Source organism: Sus scrofa, chromosome 6, assembly GCF_054392235.1.
Source record: "Sus scrofa isolate SSC_HxYL_T2T_F1_AM1 chromosome 6, Sscrofa_HxYL_maternal_Yorkshire_Landrace_v2.0, whole genome shotgun sequence".
Classification (NCBI taxonomy): Eukaryota; Metazoa; Chordata; class Mammalia; order Artiodactyla; family Suidae; genus Sus; species Sus scrofa.
This window is the reverse complement of record NC_139388.1, coordinates 162,854,732-162,874,122: the sequence shown is the minus strand read 5'-3', so window position 1 is coordinate 162,874,122 and position 19,391 is coordinate 162,854,732. Positions and strand designations below refer to the sequence as shown.

At 48.2% G+C, this 19,391-nt stretch overlaps 1 protein-coding gene across 3 annotated transcripts in view; it reads right to left on the bottom strand.

The window, feature by feature from the left end:
* The window catches only part of YIPF1 (Yip1 domain family member 1), a 54,648-nt gene that overhangs the window by 18,608 nt on the left and 16,649 nt on the right, over nucleotides 1–19,391 (bottom strand). For 2 of the 3 annotated variants that reach the window (XM_005665413.4, XM_003356459.5), the window contains 4 exons: nucleotides 17,356–17,472; nucleotides 13,394–13,560; nucleotides 12,852–13,034; nucleotides 7,213–7,344 (listed from right to left, as the gene is read on the bottom strand). In XM_005665413.4, coding sequence (XP_005665470.2) covers nucleotides 7,255–7,344; nucleotides 12,852–13,034; nucleotides 13,394–13,560; nucleotides 17,356–17,472 — 557 coding nt within the window. In that variant the 3' untranslated portion in view covers nucleotides 7,213–7,254. The remainder of the gene's footprint in view (nucleotides 1–7,212; nucleotides 7,345–12,851; nucleotides 13,035–13,393; nucleotides 13,561–17,355; nucleotides 17,473–19,391) is intronic. The other variant, XR_014808235.1, reaches the window with a different exon arrangement.

Here is a 19,391-nt window from a genome sequence, read left to right as displayed (position 1 = left end):
AAAACATAGATCAGGAGTTCCCGTTGTGGCTCATTGGTTAACAAACCCAACTAGTATCCATGAGGACACAGGTTCAATCCCTGGCCTCTCTCAGTGGGTTAAAGATCCGGTGTTGCTGTGGCTGTGGCGTAGGCCAGCAGCTACAGCTCTGATTCGACCCCTAGCCTGGGAACCTCCATATGCCGCAGGAAGTGGCCCTCGAAAAGGCAAAAAGACAAAAAAAAAAAAAAGAATAAAAAAGTTATTGTACTGATCCACTTGCCAGGCCACGTTCCCCAATATTCCTAAAAGAAAGGGAACAAAGAAAAAAATTGAGTAAGAAGTTGCCCAAGTTCTCTGGTCGCTCGGCAGGTTAAGAAGCCAGCATCGTCAGGGCTGGGGTGTGGTGTGGGTTCAATCACCGGCCTGGGAACTTTCTCATGCTGCAAATTTGGCCCAAAAAAAAAAAAAGCAATATTCCAGGAACGGACAATGGATTCTCTGGGTAGAGACATTTCAGACATGGTGTGGAAAGGAACAAGAGACTGGAGAAGAGAGTGTTAGTTATGGTGCGAAATCATGTGGTTTGCACCCTGTGGTAAAGGGGATTATAACATTGAGTTAAAGCTGATTTCATAATAAAAGAATTGACGAAGCCTTGTAAACACATTTACAGCTTTGGCTTACAAAATGAACTTTTGACATGAGAGAGTGAAAGGATAATTGCACACAAACCCTGTGTATCAAATCAGGAGGGTTTTAATTACAAAGGAGTCTCCTGAAGCCCTGTGCTCATCTCTTATTAAAGCCCTTCTCACACTGCAGTGTAATTACCTGCTGCCTACTCTCGCCTGGACAGAGCCACTTGTCACGGCTGGGAGGCAGCCCCCGTCGGGATGAGGTCCTTCAGATATTCCATCCCTCAAGCCAAAGTAAGACCCCCCCCCCCCAGCTCACCAGGGTCTTGGCTCAGAATCAGCACTGGCCCTCAGAAGATAAGTTAATAAAAAAAAAAAAGAAAAGGTGGGGGGCGTTCCGCTTGTGGCTCGGCAGTTACAAACCCAACTAGTATCCATGAGGATGTGAGTTTGATCCCTGGCCTTGCTCAGTGGGTTAAAGACCTGGCATTGCTGGGAGCTATGATGGGGTCACAGCTGCGGATCGGATCTGATGTTGCTATGGCTGGGGTGTAGGCTGGCAGCTACAGCTCCAATTAGACTCCTAGTCTGAGAACTTCCATATGCTGCAGGTGCGGCCCTAAAAATCATCCCTGCTCCCCCCAAAAAACAGGAATGAAAGAACAAGGGAAGGAAGCAAAGAAGCAAGCCAGATGTTCATCACAGCGTGCTGACTTACGTGGGGTAGCTTCCCTCATTACAAGTAATTGGCGACTTCCCTATGATCCTGAGGTTCCAGGGAGAGGAGGGTTAATGCTTTCCCAGCCGTCCTTTCCAGGCTAAGCTGCCAATGTGCAGATTTACATGAGGACGGTTATCTGCAAGATTAGAAGCTATTCTTTTTCAGTGAAAGCTGGGAGTCCACAGATTACAGTGGGAGGCACGGCCAGCCCATAAATCTGCAGTGCTCGGGGCTCTGGACAGCGCCTCTCATTGGCAAAGCGATTGATGCTTCTGCCCGGGATGCTCCAAAGAAACTGTTCATCACTATCTCATTCAGAGACTTGACACCCAAATGGAGACCCTGACACCCAAGTTTATAGAATCTGCGCAAAGCCCAGAGGTACCAAATCTGTGTAAATCAGGATGGGAGGCCTGCAAGGGCCCTGGGGACCAGGTGCTTCCCAGATGCCGGCTTCTGACTCTCTGCGGGTTTAGAGCGCCTGGGACACTTGGTCTAGAGCCTTCACAATCAAAATGTATGGAAGGAACCGAAGCTTCAGCCCAGGAGCAGGCTGGGCGAGCCCCTCTCCAGGGTGATGTCAGGTATTCTGAGGCAAGGCAGAGAGCCAGGCAACAAAGGCCATTGTGTCCTCCACCTCTGTCCCTCTGCAGCTGAGCTCAGATGTCCTTGTTTCAGGTGACGTGAACCCACAGCACGTCCCTGTGTCCCCATCAACAGCCTACCTCTTCACCTTCCCAAAAGCCACAGCAAACTGACTGCTCTTGAGACAAACGGGCAACTGGACTGTCCTGCGCAAACTTCAGGACTCGGCTCAAGCCAGGCCCCCTCTGAGAAGCCTTCCCCGGGCCGAGTGAGTCAGTGTTTCTGTGTTTCTGTGCTCCCACAGAGCCCATCAACTCACAACTTGGCCTGGGCACTTCTCACATAGCCTGGCCCACAGACTGGTCTCTTCTGATGAGCTGTTTTACCCAGGGACGAAGGCGCCTCCAGGCAAACTGGATCCAATTTTCTAGGTCCCCGGGGTCTGAGTGAAGGAATAAATGATGATTTAGGACTCAGTGATCCAAGCCCCTCTGGTAACAGCCCACATCCAGACGCTTGCCTGACTCTCCAGAGTCACCTCCACCCATGCAGCATCAACGAAGCGCTCGACCTGTCTGTGCTAGGCGGGCATCAGGCCAAGACCGGCGAGTCCAAGTGAAAGAAGAGTCCCTTCGCCGTGGATTTCAGTCTGAGACCTTTCCTGCCCTGGGGCCGCCTCTAACTGTTAGTGGAGTCCATTTGCAGGATGAGCTGGACATGTGTGCAGACAATTAAGCGGTGACACCAGCCAGCTACCACATGCTCCCAAGGCAGTGGGCTCCAAAAACAACCCACTGACGCGGTGGAAGGAAAATATCACAACGTCTATTAATATTTATTTTTCATCAAAAAACAAGGAATTAAGCTTGAATAGTGACTATATGGATTGACAACAGTCTATGTAAATAACTTCGAATATATGCCTATCCCTACAGGTGTGTGCTTGTGGGAGACAGACTTTAAACAGCCTCCATACAATGCGTGTGTATAGCAAACTATCATGATGTATAAAGAGCTCACAATTCTATTGTGAAAAATAAAACAAAGTAAAATGAAGTTTTCTTTCTTTTTTTTTTTCTTTTTTAGGGCTGCACCTGCAGCATATGGAGGTTCCCAGGCAAGGGGTCAAATGGTAGCTGCAGCCGTCGGCCTATGCCACAGCCACAGCAATGGCAGGATCCAAGCCACGTCTGCAATCTACACCACAGCTCATGGCAATGCCCGATCCTTAACCCACTGAGGGAGGCCAAGGATCAAACTCACAACCTCATGAATGCTAGTCGGGTTAGTTAACTGCTGAGCCATGAGGGGAACTCCGGAAATGAAAAATTTAAAAATTTAAATGGCCTCCAAAGATCCTTGCCTCCGAGTATTTCACGCCCTGGTGTGTTCCCTGCCCCCCACCGTGGGCAAGACTTGTGACTTGCTTCTAATCAAAAGAATATGGCAGGAGTTCCCGTTGTGGCTCATCGGTTAACAAACCTGATTAGCATCCATGAGGACGTGGGTTCAATCCCTGGCCTCATTCAGTGGGTTAAGGATCCAGCGTTGCCATAAGCTGTGGTGTAGGTAGCAGATGCAGCTTGGATCTGGCATTGCTGTTGCTATTGCTATGGCTGTTGCTATGGCTCCGATGAGACCCCTAGCCTGGGAACCTCCATAAGCTGCAGGTGTGGCCCTAAAAAGACAAAAAGACAAAAAACGACGACAACAACAAAAAGAACATGGCAGAGGTGATGGATGTCATTTCTACGATTATATTACTCAGACGGTAACTTCCACCTCCCTAACAGACCCTCTGCGGATCACTCCATTCATGGCTTTGTAAAGCATCACCTGGAGGGGACTATGTGGCAAGGAGCGGAGGGCAGCCTCCAGCTGACCATCAGCAAGGAGGCTGTCGGTCCAACAGGCCGCAAGGAACCGAATCTTGCCAACAACCATGTGAGTGTGGACGGTTCTTCCCCAGCCCAGCCTTCAGATGAGACCAGGACCCAGGCAACTCTGTGGGTGCAGCTGTGTGAGGAGACCTTGAAGGAGGGAACTAAGTGAAGCTTTGCCCAGATTCCTGACTCACAGAAACAGAGAGATGAGGAAGAATGTGCGTTGTTTGAGCTGCTAAGTTTGTGGCAATATTGTTAGGCAGCAATAGATAATACAGTCCTCAAATTCTTTTGTTTTTTGCTTTTTAGGGCCACATTTGCAGCACACGGAAGTTCCCAGGCTAGGGGTCGAATCAGAGCTGCAGCTGCGGGCCTGTGCCACGGCCACAGCAATGAGGGATCCAAACCCGTCTGCAACCTACACCACAGCTCAGATCTCACCGACGCCAGAGCCTTAACCCACAGAACGAGGCGAGGGATCAAAGCCGCATCCTCGTGGATCCTAGTCAGGTTTGTTACCACTGAGTCACGACGAACTCCTAGGCCTCAAGTTCTTACCTGACAGGTTGTACAATCAAAGAAGTATGACAACCTCTGAACTAAAGCATCTCTAGACCAGCAAAAGAGAGCTTCTACTCTCCACCCCTCAGAAAAAGGCCAGGAGCCAGCAGGGGAGCCTGCAAGTTTTCATGTAAAAAGAACACCAGCCTAAAAAGTGGGAAAGTGGAAAAACCTCAGGAATTGGTTCCTCAAGACCTGAGTTTAAGTCCCAGCTCTGCCTCTAAGAGGGAGGTGATCTTAGTGACCTCAGACTGACTAAGCCCAGCTTCCCCATCGAGAGAGTGGGGACAACATGGCTGGTAAGAGCGGCCAGTGAGAGTGACCTGGACAGTGCTTTCTGAAACAGGATATGATACACGTTAGTCTGCCTGCCTCCAAACCTGGGGTGGCCATGGACCGGGCACTGTCCTCCCTTGGCCTCAGCTACCTCACTATCAAAAGAGGAGGGAAGCACATTGCATCTCCATGGGCTCAGATCTCCTTTTATTCTATCATCACGGTACCAAGTGAGGAGAGGAAGGGGGGAAGGCGGGCTCTGATGTTTCCGTGGTCCCCTAGTCATGCCATTGGCCAGGACTGTCTTAGCAACAAGGCCACTGGCAGGACCTTTGTTTGAGTAATCACAACTTGTCACCTCGTAGGGCTGGCACCCTAAATTTCTTAATTGAGAGGGGAAATCTCCATGTGTTTTACAAAAAGGAAATGAAAAGTCACCATAAAGCCAGTATGAACCATCAAATTCCAACACAAATTAGTGACCTATTCTCAGAGAGGGAGCAGCTTGAGTCTATTACTGCCCATAATAGCTGTGTGCCGGGAGCTTTTATAAACATGATCTCTAATCTTCACTACAGTCTTAAAATATAAATGCACACCTCGATTAACGGAACTTCACTTTATTATGCTTTGCAGATGCTGTTGTTTTTTATACATTGAAAGTCTGTGGCAACCTTGCATTGAGCAAGTCTACCAGTACCATTTTCCTAAGGGCATTTATCTCTGTGTCACATTTTGGTAATTCTTACAATATTTCAAACTTTTTCATTATTGCTATATTTGTTATGGGGATCTCTGATCAGTGATCTTTTTTTTTTGGTCTTTTGTCTTTTTAGGGCCGCACCCGTGGCATATGAAGGTTCCCAGGCTAGGGGTCGAACAGAGCTATAGCTGCCAGACAGCAACGTGGGATCTGAGCTATGTCTGAGACCTACACCACAGCTCCTGGCAACGCCAGATCATTAACCCACTGAGCCAGGCCAGGGATCGAACTTGCGTCCTCATGGATACTAGTTGGACTCATTAACTGCTGAGCCACGACAGGAGCTCCTGATCAGTGTCTTTTGTATTACTACTACAATTCACTGGAGGTTCAAATGATGGTCAGCATTTTTGAGCAATACAGATTTTTCTGTGTGCCTGTCTTTTTAGGGCTGTACCCACAGCGTATGGAAGTTCCCAGGCTAGGGGTTGAATCAGAGCTGCAGCTGCCAGCCTACACCACAGCCACAGCAATGCTGGATCCAAGCAGAGTCTGCAACCTACACCACAGCTCATGGCTACGACAGATCCTTAACCCACTGACTGAGGCCAGGGATCGAACCCAGGTCCTCATGGATGCTAATCGGGTTCACTAACCAATGAGCCATGATGGGAACTCCTATGAATATAATTCTTATATGAACTGGGAAACCAAAAGACTCGTGTGACTTGCTTTATTGCAATACTTGCATTTCTCCAGTGGTCTAGAATCAAACCGACAATAACTCCAAGGTATGCCTATAGACGTATCACCCTTATTTCATAGTGAAGTTAGCTGAGGCACAGAGAGAATAAGCTCTTTGTCTCAGGCACACTGACAGTACATGGCAAGGCAAGGATTTAATTTTAATTCTATTTGACTCTAAAGGCCCTGGTCTTTGGACCACACCCTGTTGCTCTGGGAGACAGCAGTTTGGGCAGAAAGATCAGCACATGATTACAAAATAGGATAAAGGTTCTTTAGGGAGCTCACGTGCAGAGTGCGGCTTCATTCATGCCATAAACGTTTACTGAGTACCTACTGTATACCAGGTCATGTGGTGAGCAATGAAGATACAAAAAACATGCCCTCTTTGTTCTTGCTCTTACGAGGCTGAGTCTAACTGGGGGGACATTCTAGTACAAGGAGAACAAATGGATAAATAAAAGAGTGAACAAATGGACAGGCAGATGGACACACTGACAGTGAACAGGTACAAGGTGTAACGGGATCACAAAGTAAGTGATGACGACTGGAAGGGAAGGAGCGTTTCAGACAACTGATGAGCACGTGCGAAGGCTCGGTACACTGAGGAGGTGGAACAGGGGGCGAGAGACCAGCCAGGGAGGCACGGGGTCCCGTTCCTGCAGTCCGGCCCCGAGCTAGCTGCCCACAGTGGACTCATCAAAGGGGCCCGAGAGCAAACTGAGCATGAGAACTGGTAAGCTTGGGAGAACTGCATGAGTAATTCAAGAACAGTCACACTCAGGGTCTGAGGCCAGCCTGAGAAGTCACAGAGAAACTGGAGGAAAAAACAATCATAGGACTATAAGCCAATGGAACAAACCCAACTGTGCTGCTGGGAAGGGAACGGGGAGGAGAGGAGAGGGGAAGCTGGGGCCGAAAGGCAGGAACCCTCCTTACAGGAGACTCCAAGGCGCCTGCTTCCCAAACGTACAAAGCCAGAGGAGGCAGATTTCCCAACCGAACCCTCGGCAAGAGGGGCACACCCCACACGGCGTTGTGAGGATGCTCAAAGGGCCTGGCCCTCCCAGTTTGGGATGCTCACAGCCAGACACCTGCGACACCTGCCCGTTTTGACTGTACCTCACCGCGAGGAGATGCAAATACAATCGCTCCCTTTCCTCTTTAGCTGGACTTGACTGCTGCAACTGTTTGGTTTGGAGCTGCGGTGGCTGGTGGGAGATGGTCCATCTCTGGTGCATCAAAAAAGTAGGCCTGCAGGGAAAGGAGACCCACGAGGGGCGTTAGAAAATAGAATGGCCATCATTAATAAATCCACAAATAACAAGTGCTGGAGGGGCTGTGGAGAAAAGGGAACCCTCCTGCACTGCTGGTGGGAATGTAAACTGGTACAGCCACTATGGAGAACAGTTTGGAGATACCTTAGAAATCTATACATAGAACTTCCCTATGACCCCGCAATCCCACTCTTGGGCATCTATCCGGACAAAGCTCTACTTAAAAGAGACACATGCACCCGCATGTTCATTGCAGCACTATTCACAATAGCCAGGACATGGAAACAATCCAAATGTCCATCGACAGATGATTGGATTCGGAAGATGTGGTATATATACACAATGGAATACTACTCAGCCATAAAAAAGGATGACATAATGCCATTTGCAGCAACATGGATGGAACTAGAGAATCTCATCCTGAGTGAAATGAGCCAGAAAGACAAAGGCAAATACCATATGTTATCACTTATAACTGGAATCTAATATCCAGCACAAATGAACATCTCCTCAGAAAAGAAACTCATGGACTTGGAGAAGAGACTTGTGGCTGCCTGATGGGAGGGGGAAGGAGTGGGAGGGATCGGGAGCTTGGGCTTATCAGACACAACCTAGAATAGATTTACAAGGAGATCCTGCTGAATAGCATTGAGAACTATGTCTAGATACTCATGTTGCAACAGAAGAAATAGTGGGGGAAAAACTGTAATTGTAATGTATACATGTAAGGATAACCTGACCCCCTTGCTGTACAGTGGGAAAATAAAATAAAAAAAAAAAAAGAAAAGAAAACAATGGCCCAGGCAAGCGTCCGAGACTCCAGGCTAACAGCGCCTCTGGGCTCTCGTGGCCCCTACATTTCCCCCAGCACACTAGCCAGCACGCCGAACTGTCTGGTCTCTCACTCAACTGTGTGTGGCTTTTTCAATTTCGCTGCCACTGACGGAATGCTTGCCACATAGGACCTAATCCGCATAACTACCTGGAGAAGCGTTTTCACGACCCTCATCTGACAGGTGAAGAAACGGAGACTCAGAAGCCACTATTCGATCGGGTGCATGTGGCTGGCGAGGGGTGCCCCTGGGCTCAACGCTGGGTCTTCCTGACGCAAGCTGTTAATCACCACTTCGAACAGTCTCTGTGTCCTTCTTGTCCCTGTGTCCCCAGCCCCTCGAACAGAGCCTGGCACACCGTGTAAACAATCAATACTTAATGAACTGAACCCGGAGAGACTGCTGCTCAACCAGCCGGCTCCCCGTAAAGACCTTTCAAAGAAAGGGCCAGGCAGCCCTTACGGCCTGATTCTTCCGCTTGGAAATGAAAGGTTTGGTAAGTGCTTCCACTCACCATCTACAATTTAACTGTCAAAAATCAGAAGGAGGTGGAAGACGGAAAACATCAGGGAGGATCTTTCCACCTGCTTTGGGGTCTGAGCCGCTTCACTTGAGCCCAGGAAAATACCAATCTCACTAGCCATGAACAGAGGCTGTTGAAAGGACAGATGACCCTGTTAATAAATCAGGGACCCCTGCCTGTGCAGGACTCCCTGCCTCGGAGCTGAGGCCTCAGGAAGGTAAGAAAGATAAGCCAGTAAGGCAATAACCACTTCACCAGCTCTGCTCTCTTTCAGCCAGAAGGGGGCACCAACACCACACACTGGAGTTTCGCCACCCCCCACAAAATTTCTATTTCCAGTTAACTCTTCAGTCCATTTCAAAGTTTCTAGCTGCAGAGTCCCTCTAATAACAGCCCAGAGCAATTCTTTCAGTTTTTTTTTTTTTTTTTTGGTCTTTTTTTTGCTATTTCTTGGGCCACTCCCGCAGCATATGGAGGTTCCCAGGCTAGGGGTCCAATCGGAGACGTAGCCACCGGCCTACGCCAGAGCCACAGCAACAAGGGATCCGAGCCGCGTCTGCAACCTACACCACAGCTCACGGCAACGCTGGATCGTTAACCCACTGAGCAAGGACAGGGACCAAACCCACAACCTCATGGTTCCTAGTCGGATTCGTTAACCACTGCGCCACGACAGGAACTCCCAATTCTTTCAGTTTTAAAAGTCTTCCTCCCCAAGGTCTCTCCCAGCAGCTGTTTTCTAAGAAGGAAGAAAACAGTCCCTCATTAAGCGGGAGCAGGGGCCATGCGGCTAGTCCCGGGCCCCTCCAGTTATCCTGCAGGACCACAGAGCCAAGAAGCCCCCAGGATGCAGGAACAATGACCCTCTTCCAGGATCCTAGAGGAAATCTTCACCAGAATGAGCCAAGAGGCCTAGCTTCTAAACCTGGCTCTGGAGTTCCCTGGTGGCTCAGCAGGTTAAGGAGCTGGCACTGTCACTCCTGGGGCTCAGGTTCAATCCCTAGCTCAGTAACTTCCATGTGCCACGGGTGCAGTTGAAAAAAAAAAAAAAAAAAAGATAAATCTGGCTCTGCTAGTAACTTGCACTATGACTTTGGACAAGTCTTATTTATAAAATGAAAGGACTAAAAAAAAAATCTCTAAGTTATATTTCTATGAATCATTAATTCCACAAACACGAGGGCACAGACCCTCAACTCGCAGCAGGAACACAGGCTTGTACATCTCCAAACACACCAACCAAAGATGCACCCTCTAGCGCCTCGTCAGTCACCCCTGCAGGTGCGTCCCAGGCCCAACGTAGAGAAAGTGCACAGGCACCAGTGCCCAGGGGCCCTCAGCAGGTGCAGGGCTGTCATGTGCTTCACTACACTGAGGCAAAAGCAACAATCCGTGTTCCCCAGGGGCAAGCGAGAAGACCAAGCTGCCTGGTTCGGCTGGTGCCCCTCAGCTCAAGTAACTCCTCTGCCACTTCCTCTCCCTGCCTTTCCGATGATAACTGTCCTGATCACTCACCCTTACAACACACCTTCACCTCTTTTTCAGGGTGAGGAGGTGGGGGTCAGAGAGGGGAACTAACCGAAGCAGAGAGTGATGGAGCTGAGACTAGAACCCGTCTCCTAGCGACTGCTCCTGCCCTCCTGCACGCGCCTCTCCTCTGGGAGAGAAAGGAGGCCATCTCCAGTGTGGGCATGAAGCCCCAGGCTGTGGGCCCCTGGAAGGAATGTTACCCTTCCTTGCGGAGAGAAACTGTGCCTCCACCCCAAAAAAAGGTCCTACACCTGCAGGTACCTCTCTGCTCCACTTTTTCCCTCCAACTTCTCAAGCAAATGTGTATGTGTGCGTGTGATGGGTAAGAAGTTCAGGAGAGAGATGGGAAGATGCCAAGGAGAGGCACTAATGAAAGGGCACTACTGCTCTAGAGTTGTGAGCTGGGACCGCTCTTAACTGGGCACTAGGAAAAACAGGCAGCAGAGTGGCCCTGGCAGCTTCTGGTGAGGCAGGACCCTTTTTTTTTTTTTTTTTTACCTTTGAGGGCCATACCCACGGCACATGGAGGTTCCCAAGCTAGGGGTCTAATCAGAGCTGTAGCCACCGGCTTACGCCACAGCCACAGCAACGCCAGATCCGAGCTGCATCTGCCACCTACACCACAGCTCACGGCAACGCCGGGATCCTTAATCCACAGAGCGAGGCCAGCGATGGAGCCCGCATCCTCATGGATACTAGTCGGATTTGTTTCTGCTGAGCCATGACGGGAACTCCCGGGACTCTTGTAAGTCTTTTTATATCTGAGAAAACTGTCACAGTATGTGAAGGGTTTTCACAGCCATTTCACTGAGCCTCACAAAACCTTGTAAATATCAATCTCCCTGAGAGAGGAGAAGGCCCAGGTTCTTTTTTTTTTTTTTTTTTTTGCTGCACCTCCATCCAGCATGTGGAACTTGCCAGGCCAGCGATCAAACCTGCACCACAGCAGCAACCCGAGCCACAGCAGTGATGATGCTGGACCCTCAACCTGCTGAACCACCGGGGAACTCCAAGGAAGCCCAGTTCTGAGAACTAAGTCCCTAGCCTAGGCTCTCAATGCTAAGCTGCTCCCAGCCCAGGCACTTTCTACGTCATTATAATCCTCTCTCTTGGGAAGTTCCTGAATAGCAAGATGGGCAAGGGAACCCTAAATTCAGGGTAACTTACCTCAAAAGGGAAGAGTAGGCACAGGAGGTAAACGATCCTGGCCGCAGGTACCAAATGAGACGTGTTAACAACAGCAGCAGCAACACCCGCCCGCTCCACAGCCCCTTGCTCTGCTCTACTCTTTACAAAACTGAACAAGGCAATGCCTTGTCTCCTGCCTCCTTCTCTTCGCCAACTTCTCAACCAGATGGGTAACAGGAAAATAGTTCAAAAGAGAGGGGAAAGACACCAGCGAACAGCTTCCATGGAGAGAGTTAGTTATGAAGAAAGGTACATTCATCCACCGCAGACAGAAGGGTCACAGCGGCATTTCTAGGGATCAGCCCCGAGATACCAAGGGCCAGATATTAACAGCATCCCTCTGCTCTGAGTCTTCTGTCTGGAGGGGTCACAGCTTAGACACATGTACAATGTATGTGTATGAAAAGAAAAGAAATTCAAATTCAGAGAAGTTAGGTACCATGCCCACGCTCAAAGCCAGACAGTGACAGAGCTGCTCTTCAGTCTGGGCCTATCTAATCCAAAAGCACATGCCCTCCTTAAAAAGATACCTCAAGACATTAACTCAAAAATTGCTTGAAGCTTTGTTCACCTTAAAAAGTAACTTCTCTTGAAGTTCCTGCTGTGGTGCAATGGGATCAGGGGCATCTTGGGAGCACTGGGACGCAGGTTCGATCCCCGGCCCAGCAAAGCAGGTTAAGGATCTGGCACTGCTGTAGCTGTGGCCTACGTGGCAGCTGCGGCTCAGATCTGATCCGTGGCCTCGGAACTCCATATGCCTCGGGGAGGCCAAAAAGAGAAAAAAAAAAAGCAATTAACAAAAAAAACTTCTCTTTTCTATTCTATATTTCATTCTGAAGCTTTTCACCTGTGAGATGCTGCATTTCAAAACTTTTAAGTATGTGCAGAAAATCAGCAAAGGCGTGGAACTGCCCCCTCCCCTCACTCCCCAGCCCTACATGTGGCTACTTATCCAACCCTGCTTCCTCTGGCCCAGACACCAAATCTCAACCAGACTTCAGAATTTAGGTAACGTCAGAGATTACCATCCAATTCTCATGGCTTTATTACTTCTCATCTAGGAGAATTTATTTAAAATGATATTTATTTCATGGAGCCAGTTTTTAAAGAACCATGGTGTCGGGAGTTCCCACTGTGGCACAGTGGGGCAGTGAGTTAAGAATGCGACTACAGTGGCTTAGGTCACCACGGAGGTGTGGGTTCAATCCCTACCCCAGCACAGTGGGTTAAAGGATCCAGCATTGCTGCAGTGGTGGCTCTGATTCGATCCCTGACCTGGGAACTTCCGTATGACATGGGTGGCAGCCATAAAATTAAAAAAAGAAAAGAAAGAACCATGGCGTCTAACAGTTTGAGGTCTCAGCATCTGCATCGAAAGCGCATGGGAAGAACACGGGAATGAGCCCATACCAAGCAGCCCACAGAGAGTAGCATGTGAAGCAGCACAATTGTCACAATAGTGGCCAACGCGATGCGTCGGTTGTCCTCACGAACAGCTGGCCAAAATGTCATTGCCAAGACAGAGCCCGAGATGCCCAGGGCAATCGTGACGAGAATCCAGCGGACAGCTTTCTGGGGGATGATCCACAGTATCTGAAAGAAACGGAGAGCGGGGAGGGTTTGGGGGAGGCATTCAGAGGCATCTGTCCATGCCAAGCACATGTGCTCCTAAAAGCCTGGGAACCGGGCAGCGGCGGGGCCCCCGCTGCCTCTCGGCTTTCCCAGGAGAGCCTGGAAAAACGCCACCAGCATGCAGACGGAGGGGGACGTTGTCCTGACAAAGGGCTCCAGGTCCAAGGAAGGCACCTGGCTCCCTCGGCCCCATTCCTGCTCAACTTCTAAATTCAAGGGGGTATTTTTCGGGCACATGTGGGTGTTAGGCGAGAAAGAGTGAGTGCGACTGAATTTTCCACCAAGAGCAGGGTCTCACCCGGAATAAGTGCGGTACTTACCGCCGTGGGAATGTAAATGAAGAGCGAGTACCCGTAGACGCACACGATCTCCAAAAACGAGTAGGAAACGATGTTCATCACTTTGCTGTTTCTCCACACGAGGAAACCCCAGAGAGCGAGGGGGACCAGCCAGGCGTAGGCGTAGATGATTGTGGCCGCAATGGACACTGGGGGCAAGAGGACACACGTTTTGAGACCCCCCGTGTCACTGCACGTCGGTACCTGGCGGACTGACTTCCCGACACGTCCATCTGCCTCTCTGGAGGGTCCTACGGGTCTTCACGGCCCGAGCCTGGCACCGTACCCAACACGCAGTAGCAGCTCTGTGCATGTGCTGAATCGATGCCCCTTTAGCATGTGCCCTGGTGGTGATGACCAGAAGTCTCTCCCAGGGTTTTTACAATTCACTTAATAACGAACAGCTAACAGTATTAAACAACTGAATTATGCAACAGAAATACTTCCGAAGGCCACACGTACACGTGTTTAAATACACTGAGCATTTCAGTCGAATAAGAGTCAACTATCCCCTTGGAAGAACATGTCCTCTCTCCTAATATAACAAGAACTGACACTGATTTCTTTAGCAAATTTATTAAAATGCCCTGGGTACCAATTAACTTGCTCTGCGTGCTATTTACAGGTTCTTGCATCTCTGAAATAGAGAGCTGCAGCTCACTGATGAATTGCTTGGAATATTCTCCAGTTCCACTTTCTTTAAATAATTCTGCCTCTGCGGTGGAACTGCTTCTTAGCGGGCCTCAGAACAGCAATGTTCAGGGTATTGCTGTCCCTGCCTCCTCCTCCAGGAGCAGCCGCCCCGGAGGATTCCGCTTCCCTCGCCTGGAGGGGAGGGGCAGATGGTGCGGCTGAGCCCGTGGCACCAGCCCTTCCTAGACGAAAATCAAGAGCAATCCAGCAGGCTCCTGGCAAGAACAAAGGTACACTTCACAACTCCAGGCTGACTCTTAGGTAGGATATGTGATTGTCCAAAACATTTTTAGCTCCCAGAGCAGTTTTTTCACATTGGGAATGCCATCCTTCAGCCAAATGTAATTTTGCTGACATGCTGCCTTTTTCTTAGAAATAACTTAAGCAAAGGGAGTTCCCTTGCGGTGCCGTGGGTTAAGTATCTGGCATTGTCACTGCAGTGGCTTGGGTTGCTGCTGTGGCACAGGCTTGATCTCTGGCCCAGAAACCTGCAAATGCCAGGGGCGCAGGGGACTGGTACTATGACCACAACCATCCACTGGGTGTCAGACGATACCGTGAGGTCACACTGCATAACAGTCAAGGCTACAGACTCTATATGCAGATTCCGTGGCTTCAACTCCTAGTTCTGCCATTTCACCTGAGCAAACCTGGTTGGTGAGTTACTTAACCCCTCTGTCCCCAGTTACCTCATCTATAAAATGGGAATAATGATAGTATACAACCTTATAAAATTATTAGGATAATTAAAAGAGTAAAAACGCATATTTAGAATATCGATTGATAAATAATAAATGCCCAATCAAGAGTGAGATTTTCATAGTCTTAACTGATAGATACATGATTTGATATGATCTACTTCTTCATTTTCGAGATGAAACAAGGATCAGAGAGCTAAGTAATTTGGTTAAAGTCAAATAATTAATAAGTGGTGGGGAAAAAAAAAAAGGTGGTGGGGAGTTCCCATTGTGGCACAGTGGTTAACGAATCCGACTAGAAACCATGAGGTTGTGGGTTCGATCCCTGGCCTTGCTCAGTGGGTTAAGGATCTGGCATTGCCCTGAGCTGTGGTGTAGGTTGCAGATGCAGCTCAGATCCCTCATTGCTGTGGCTCTGGCGTAGGCCAGCGGCTACAGTTCTGATTCGACCCCTAGCCTGGGAACCTCCATATGCCACGGGAGCGGCCCTAGAAAAGGCAAAAAGACAGGGGGGAAAAAAAAGGTGGTGGAAGCAGAGTGTGTGGCTTATACGCTTTCCAGAAAATGAAAAAAGGTTCAGTGACTGAATCAATGACTCTCTTACTGATACATACGCCCCATGACTCCCTGATACCAGGATGCCCAGCTGAACAGGATAAGAACAAAGACCAACCCCCACCCTACTCCTGAGCATCCATACCCTCAGGCAGGGTAATCCACTCCTCTGCTAACACACCTCTACACACCTCGGACATAGAAATTAACACGTACCATTTATTATAGCAATATCCACTTCCCTGGCTTTCTTACTTAACCACGGAGCTTCTTGAAGGCAGAACTGACAGCTTGTGGATAACATTTATTGAGTTAAACTTAAACCAAGGTCATTTGACAAACGGAGTTGGGACCGAATCCAGGTCTGACTCCATATTGGAGGAGAGAAGGGAAAAATGGGCATGGAGGAGAGAGGGGAGGAGAAGAAGGCATGCTACATGAACACACACACACACACACACACACAGAGGCTACATGGATACACACACAGACACACGCACGTAAATGCTTATCTCTATACACACACAGATATGTGTACACAGGTACATAGCAATAATTCCACTGAGCTCTTTTTGTACAAGGCACTATTCTAACCTCTTTACATATATCCCCTCTTTTTTTCCTCTCTTTTTTTTTTCGTCCTTTTTAGGACCATACCTGCGGCACATGGAGGTTCCCAGGCTAGGGGTCCAATCGGAGCTGTAGCCGTTGGCCTACGCCACAGCCACAGCCATGAGGGATCCGAGCTGCATCTGCGACCTACACCACAGCTCATGGCAACGCCGGATCTTTAACCCACTGAGCGAGGCCAGGGATCGAATCTGCAACCTCATGGTTCCTAGCTAGATTCATTTCCACTGCACCACGACAGGAACTCCCCCTCTTTCTTCTTAAGTAGCCCTATAATATACATATTCTTATTCCCATTTCACTGATAAGGAATCTGAGGCCAAGAGAGATGAACTAACTTGCCCAACAAGGTGGCAGCTCATGAGGGATGGAGCTAAAGCCTGAAGCTGGTGGCCAGATTCCCGAATCCACACATTTGTATACGGCCTCCAAACAGGAGAGCAGGCAGGCAGGGACAGAGAGAGGCACGGGTCAAGCTCCTACAGAGCCAAACACCCTCATCTTCGGGTGGCTGTCATTTGCAAGTCCCTAAAAGCTAGTTTCTCTCCCCTAGCCCCGCAGCTATCCAACGGTGCCACAAGAAAGGAAGTTTAAAAACAAGAATGTCATCCACGAGCCCCTCACTAGGACACAATCATTTCTGCATCTTCTCTTCCAGGCTCTGACCATCTGCAGACTTCTCTTTAATAAGGCCGTTAAAAGCACTGGCATACATTTGGATTATGAGTTTTCCACGTTGCTCCAACTCTTCATAATTAGTGGCTCCAGACCCAGCTAGTTGAGTCACTGCGCCTTCACTAACAAGGCCCCTTTGTTTCCAACATTTGGATAATACAAATAATGCTACAATGGAGCCGTTCATGCACACTGCTTTTTGCTTTTTTTGTACATTTTTCTTTGGATAAATTCTGATTGCTCTTGGGCCTTGCCTTACAGTTTGCGGAGTCACAATATTGTGAATGTGCTTCATGCCACGGAATTGTACACTTAAAAGTGGTTGAAATAGGGAGTTCTCGGGTGGTCTAGTGGTTAGGACTCTGCTTTCACCTCTGCGGCCTAGGTTCAATCCCAGGTCTGGGAACTGAGATCCCACATCAAGCCACTGTACACCCCCCCCCCAACACACACACACAAAAATTAAAACGACAAATTTTAGTTTACATATATTTTACCACAATAAAAAATAAAAACATTATGTGGATTTTTAGAGACGGATGGTTAATTTTGAGAGAGTAGTCATGTCTGAACCCTTAAATGCAGAAAGCAGGGGCTGCGGGACCTACTGCCAGGGGAGCAAAAGCTCAGGAGCAGAGGGAGCTCACAGCTCCCGGCTGACAGCATGCCAAATGAGTCAAGCTATTCACCAACCTTTTCGGAATTCAGGCACATAATGGTACGTTTTCTCTCCCAGATGGATTAAGAAGTTGGAAAGATTCCCACTAATTGCTATGGCAAAGACCAGTGTGGCACATATCCAAAAGGGGCCTGCAAAAGGAAACCAGAAAACTCAGACAAGAAAATGAAGAATCAACTTTTAGAGTCTCAAAGAAGAAGTTCTGCTCTCCCTCACCCTATTCATGTAAGCAAGGGAAATTGAATTTTAGATGCAATCAGTACTTGCTTAGTGGGAATTTCCTTTTCTTTCTTTTTTAAAATTGAGGTATAGTTAATTTACAACGTTGGGATAGTTTCAAGGGTACAGCAAAATGATTCAGTTATGGAATTTTATTTTCCAAAAAGTAAAACATACAACTCAGTAATAAGCTGCCTTAAAGACAAGAGGATTGAAATGCACAGACCAAAACACATCCCACATTATGTGAATAAAGACACTGATTTGTTTACAGCCTCTTTTACTGGAAGATCATGCAAAAAAATTCATGGACATTTTGTTAAACTTTCACCATCAGGACACAGGAAGCAAAAGTTACTTCCTTTACATAAGTGCCAAGTGTTAAGGCCAGAGAAAAAGAAAGGGCCGCACCCATGGCACATGGGAGGTTCCCAGGCTAGAGATCAAATCGGAGCTGTAGCCTCTGGCCTACACCACAGCCACAGCAATGCTCTGAGTTTGCTCTGTGTTTGTTGAATTAATTGAACAGGTGTCTGCAACCAACACCACAGCTCACAGCAACACCAGATCCTTAACCCACTGAGCGAGGCCAGGGATCGAACCCTCAACCTTATGGTTTCTAGTCAGATTCGTTTCTGCTGGGTCACAACAGGAACTCCAGAGAAAAAGAATTGAAATCAGATAGGTCCTTTGCTGCCCAAATGGAAGAGAGGCAAGCAGAACACTTCAGGAAAGAGTTAATCTAACAAATCACCATGGGTGTAGGTGTGTGGGGGGAGTGTGTTTAAGGCTTCCTTCCTTCCTTTCCTCCTTTCCTTCCTCCCTTCGTTCCCTCCTTCCTTCAATGAAAAATATTTGCAGATAGTTCAGTGTTCAAAAGCCATAATAGGGAATACAGAGGAAAATCAACTTCCTTTCCCCTCTGTTCTCTAGCTCTGCACTTGTCCTCAGCAGAGCTCACCACTGCAACCAGTTACTGGTGAATCCTGCCAGAGATTTCTATGCACATGTAAGCAGGTGTATATTTTACTGTGTATACATTTTATACAAATGATAACATATGTCTGTGTTTTCACCTTACTGTATCTTAGAGATGCTACAATAGCCGTTCCTAAAAATCAGCTTATTCCTTTTTAGTGATCATAAAATATTCCACTAAATGGATGAGTACGCCATGTTTTTGCATCTTTTTCATCATTTCACTTGATTTCATGAACATCATCCTTGTTTCTCTAGAAAAAGGACTATCGGAACAAAAACAACTTTTAAATGAAGAGAGTTTAATATATTTTATAAATTTCATTTTTCAATTTCACTAATATTTACCAATACCTTTGGGGACTATTGTAGGTTCCATGACATGTCATAAAGTTAAGAAAATGATTATGCTGGGGGAGAGGACTAGCAGAAATTGAGGAACACTTTTTTTTTTTTTTTTTTTTTTGTCTTTTTGTCTTGGAGCACATGGAGCTTCCCAGGCTAGGGGTCTAATCGGAGCTGTAGCCATTGGGCTACGCCAGAGCCACAGCAACACGGGATCTGAGCCACATCTGCGACCTACACCACAGCTCATGGCAACGCCGGATCCTTAACCTTAACCCACTGAGCCAGGGCAGGGATCGAACCCACAACCTCATGGTTCCTAGTTGGATTCGTTAACCACTGTGCCACAAAGGGAACTCTTGGATGAACACTTTCTGAAGCTGAGCTGGTTCCTGAAAGTGGGAAGGGAGCATAAGCACTTTGGATGCTCCAGAGTCACGAATGTCCTGCTGTTTAGTCACTAACCTGCAGGCACTCCACTACAGCCAAGGACTAGATCTTATTCACC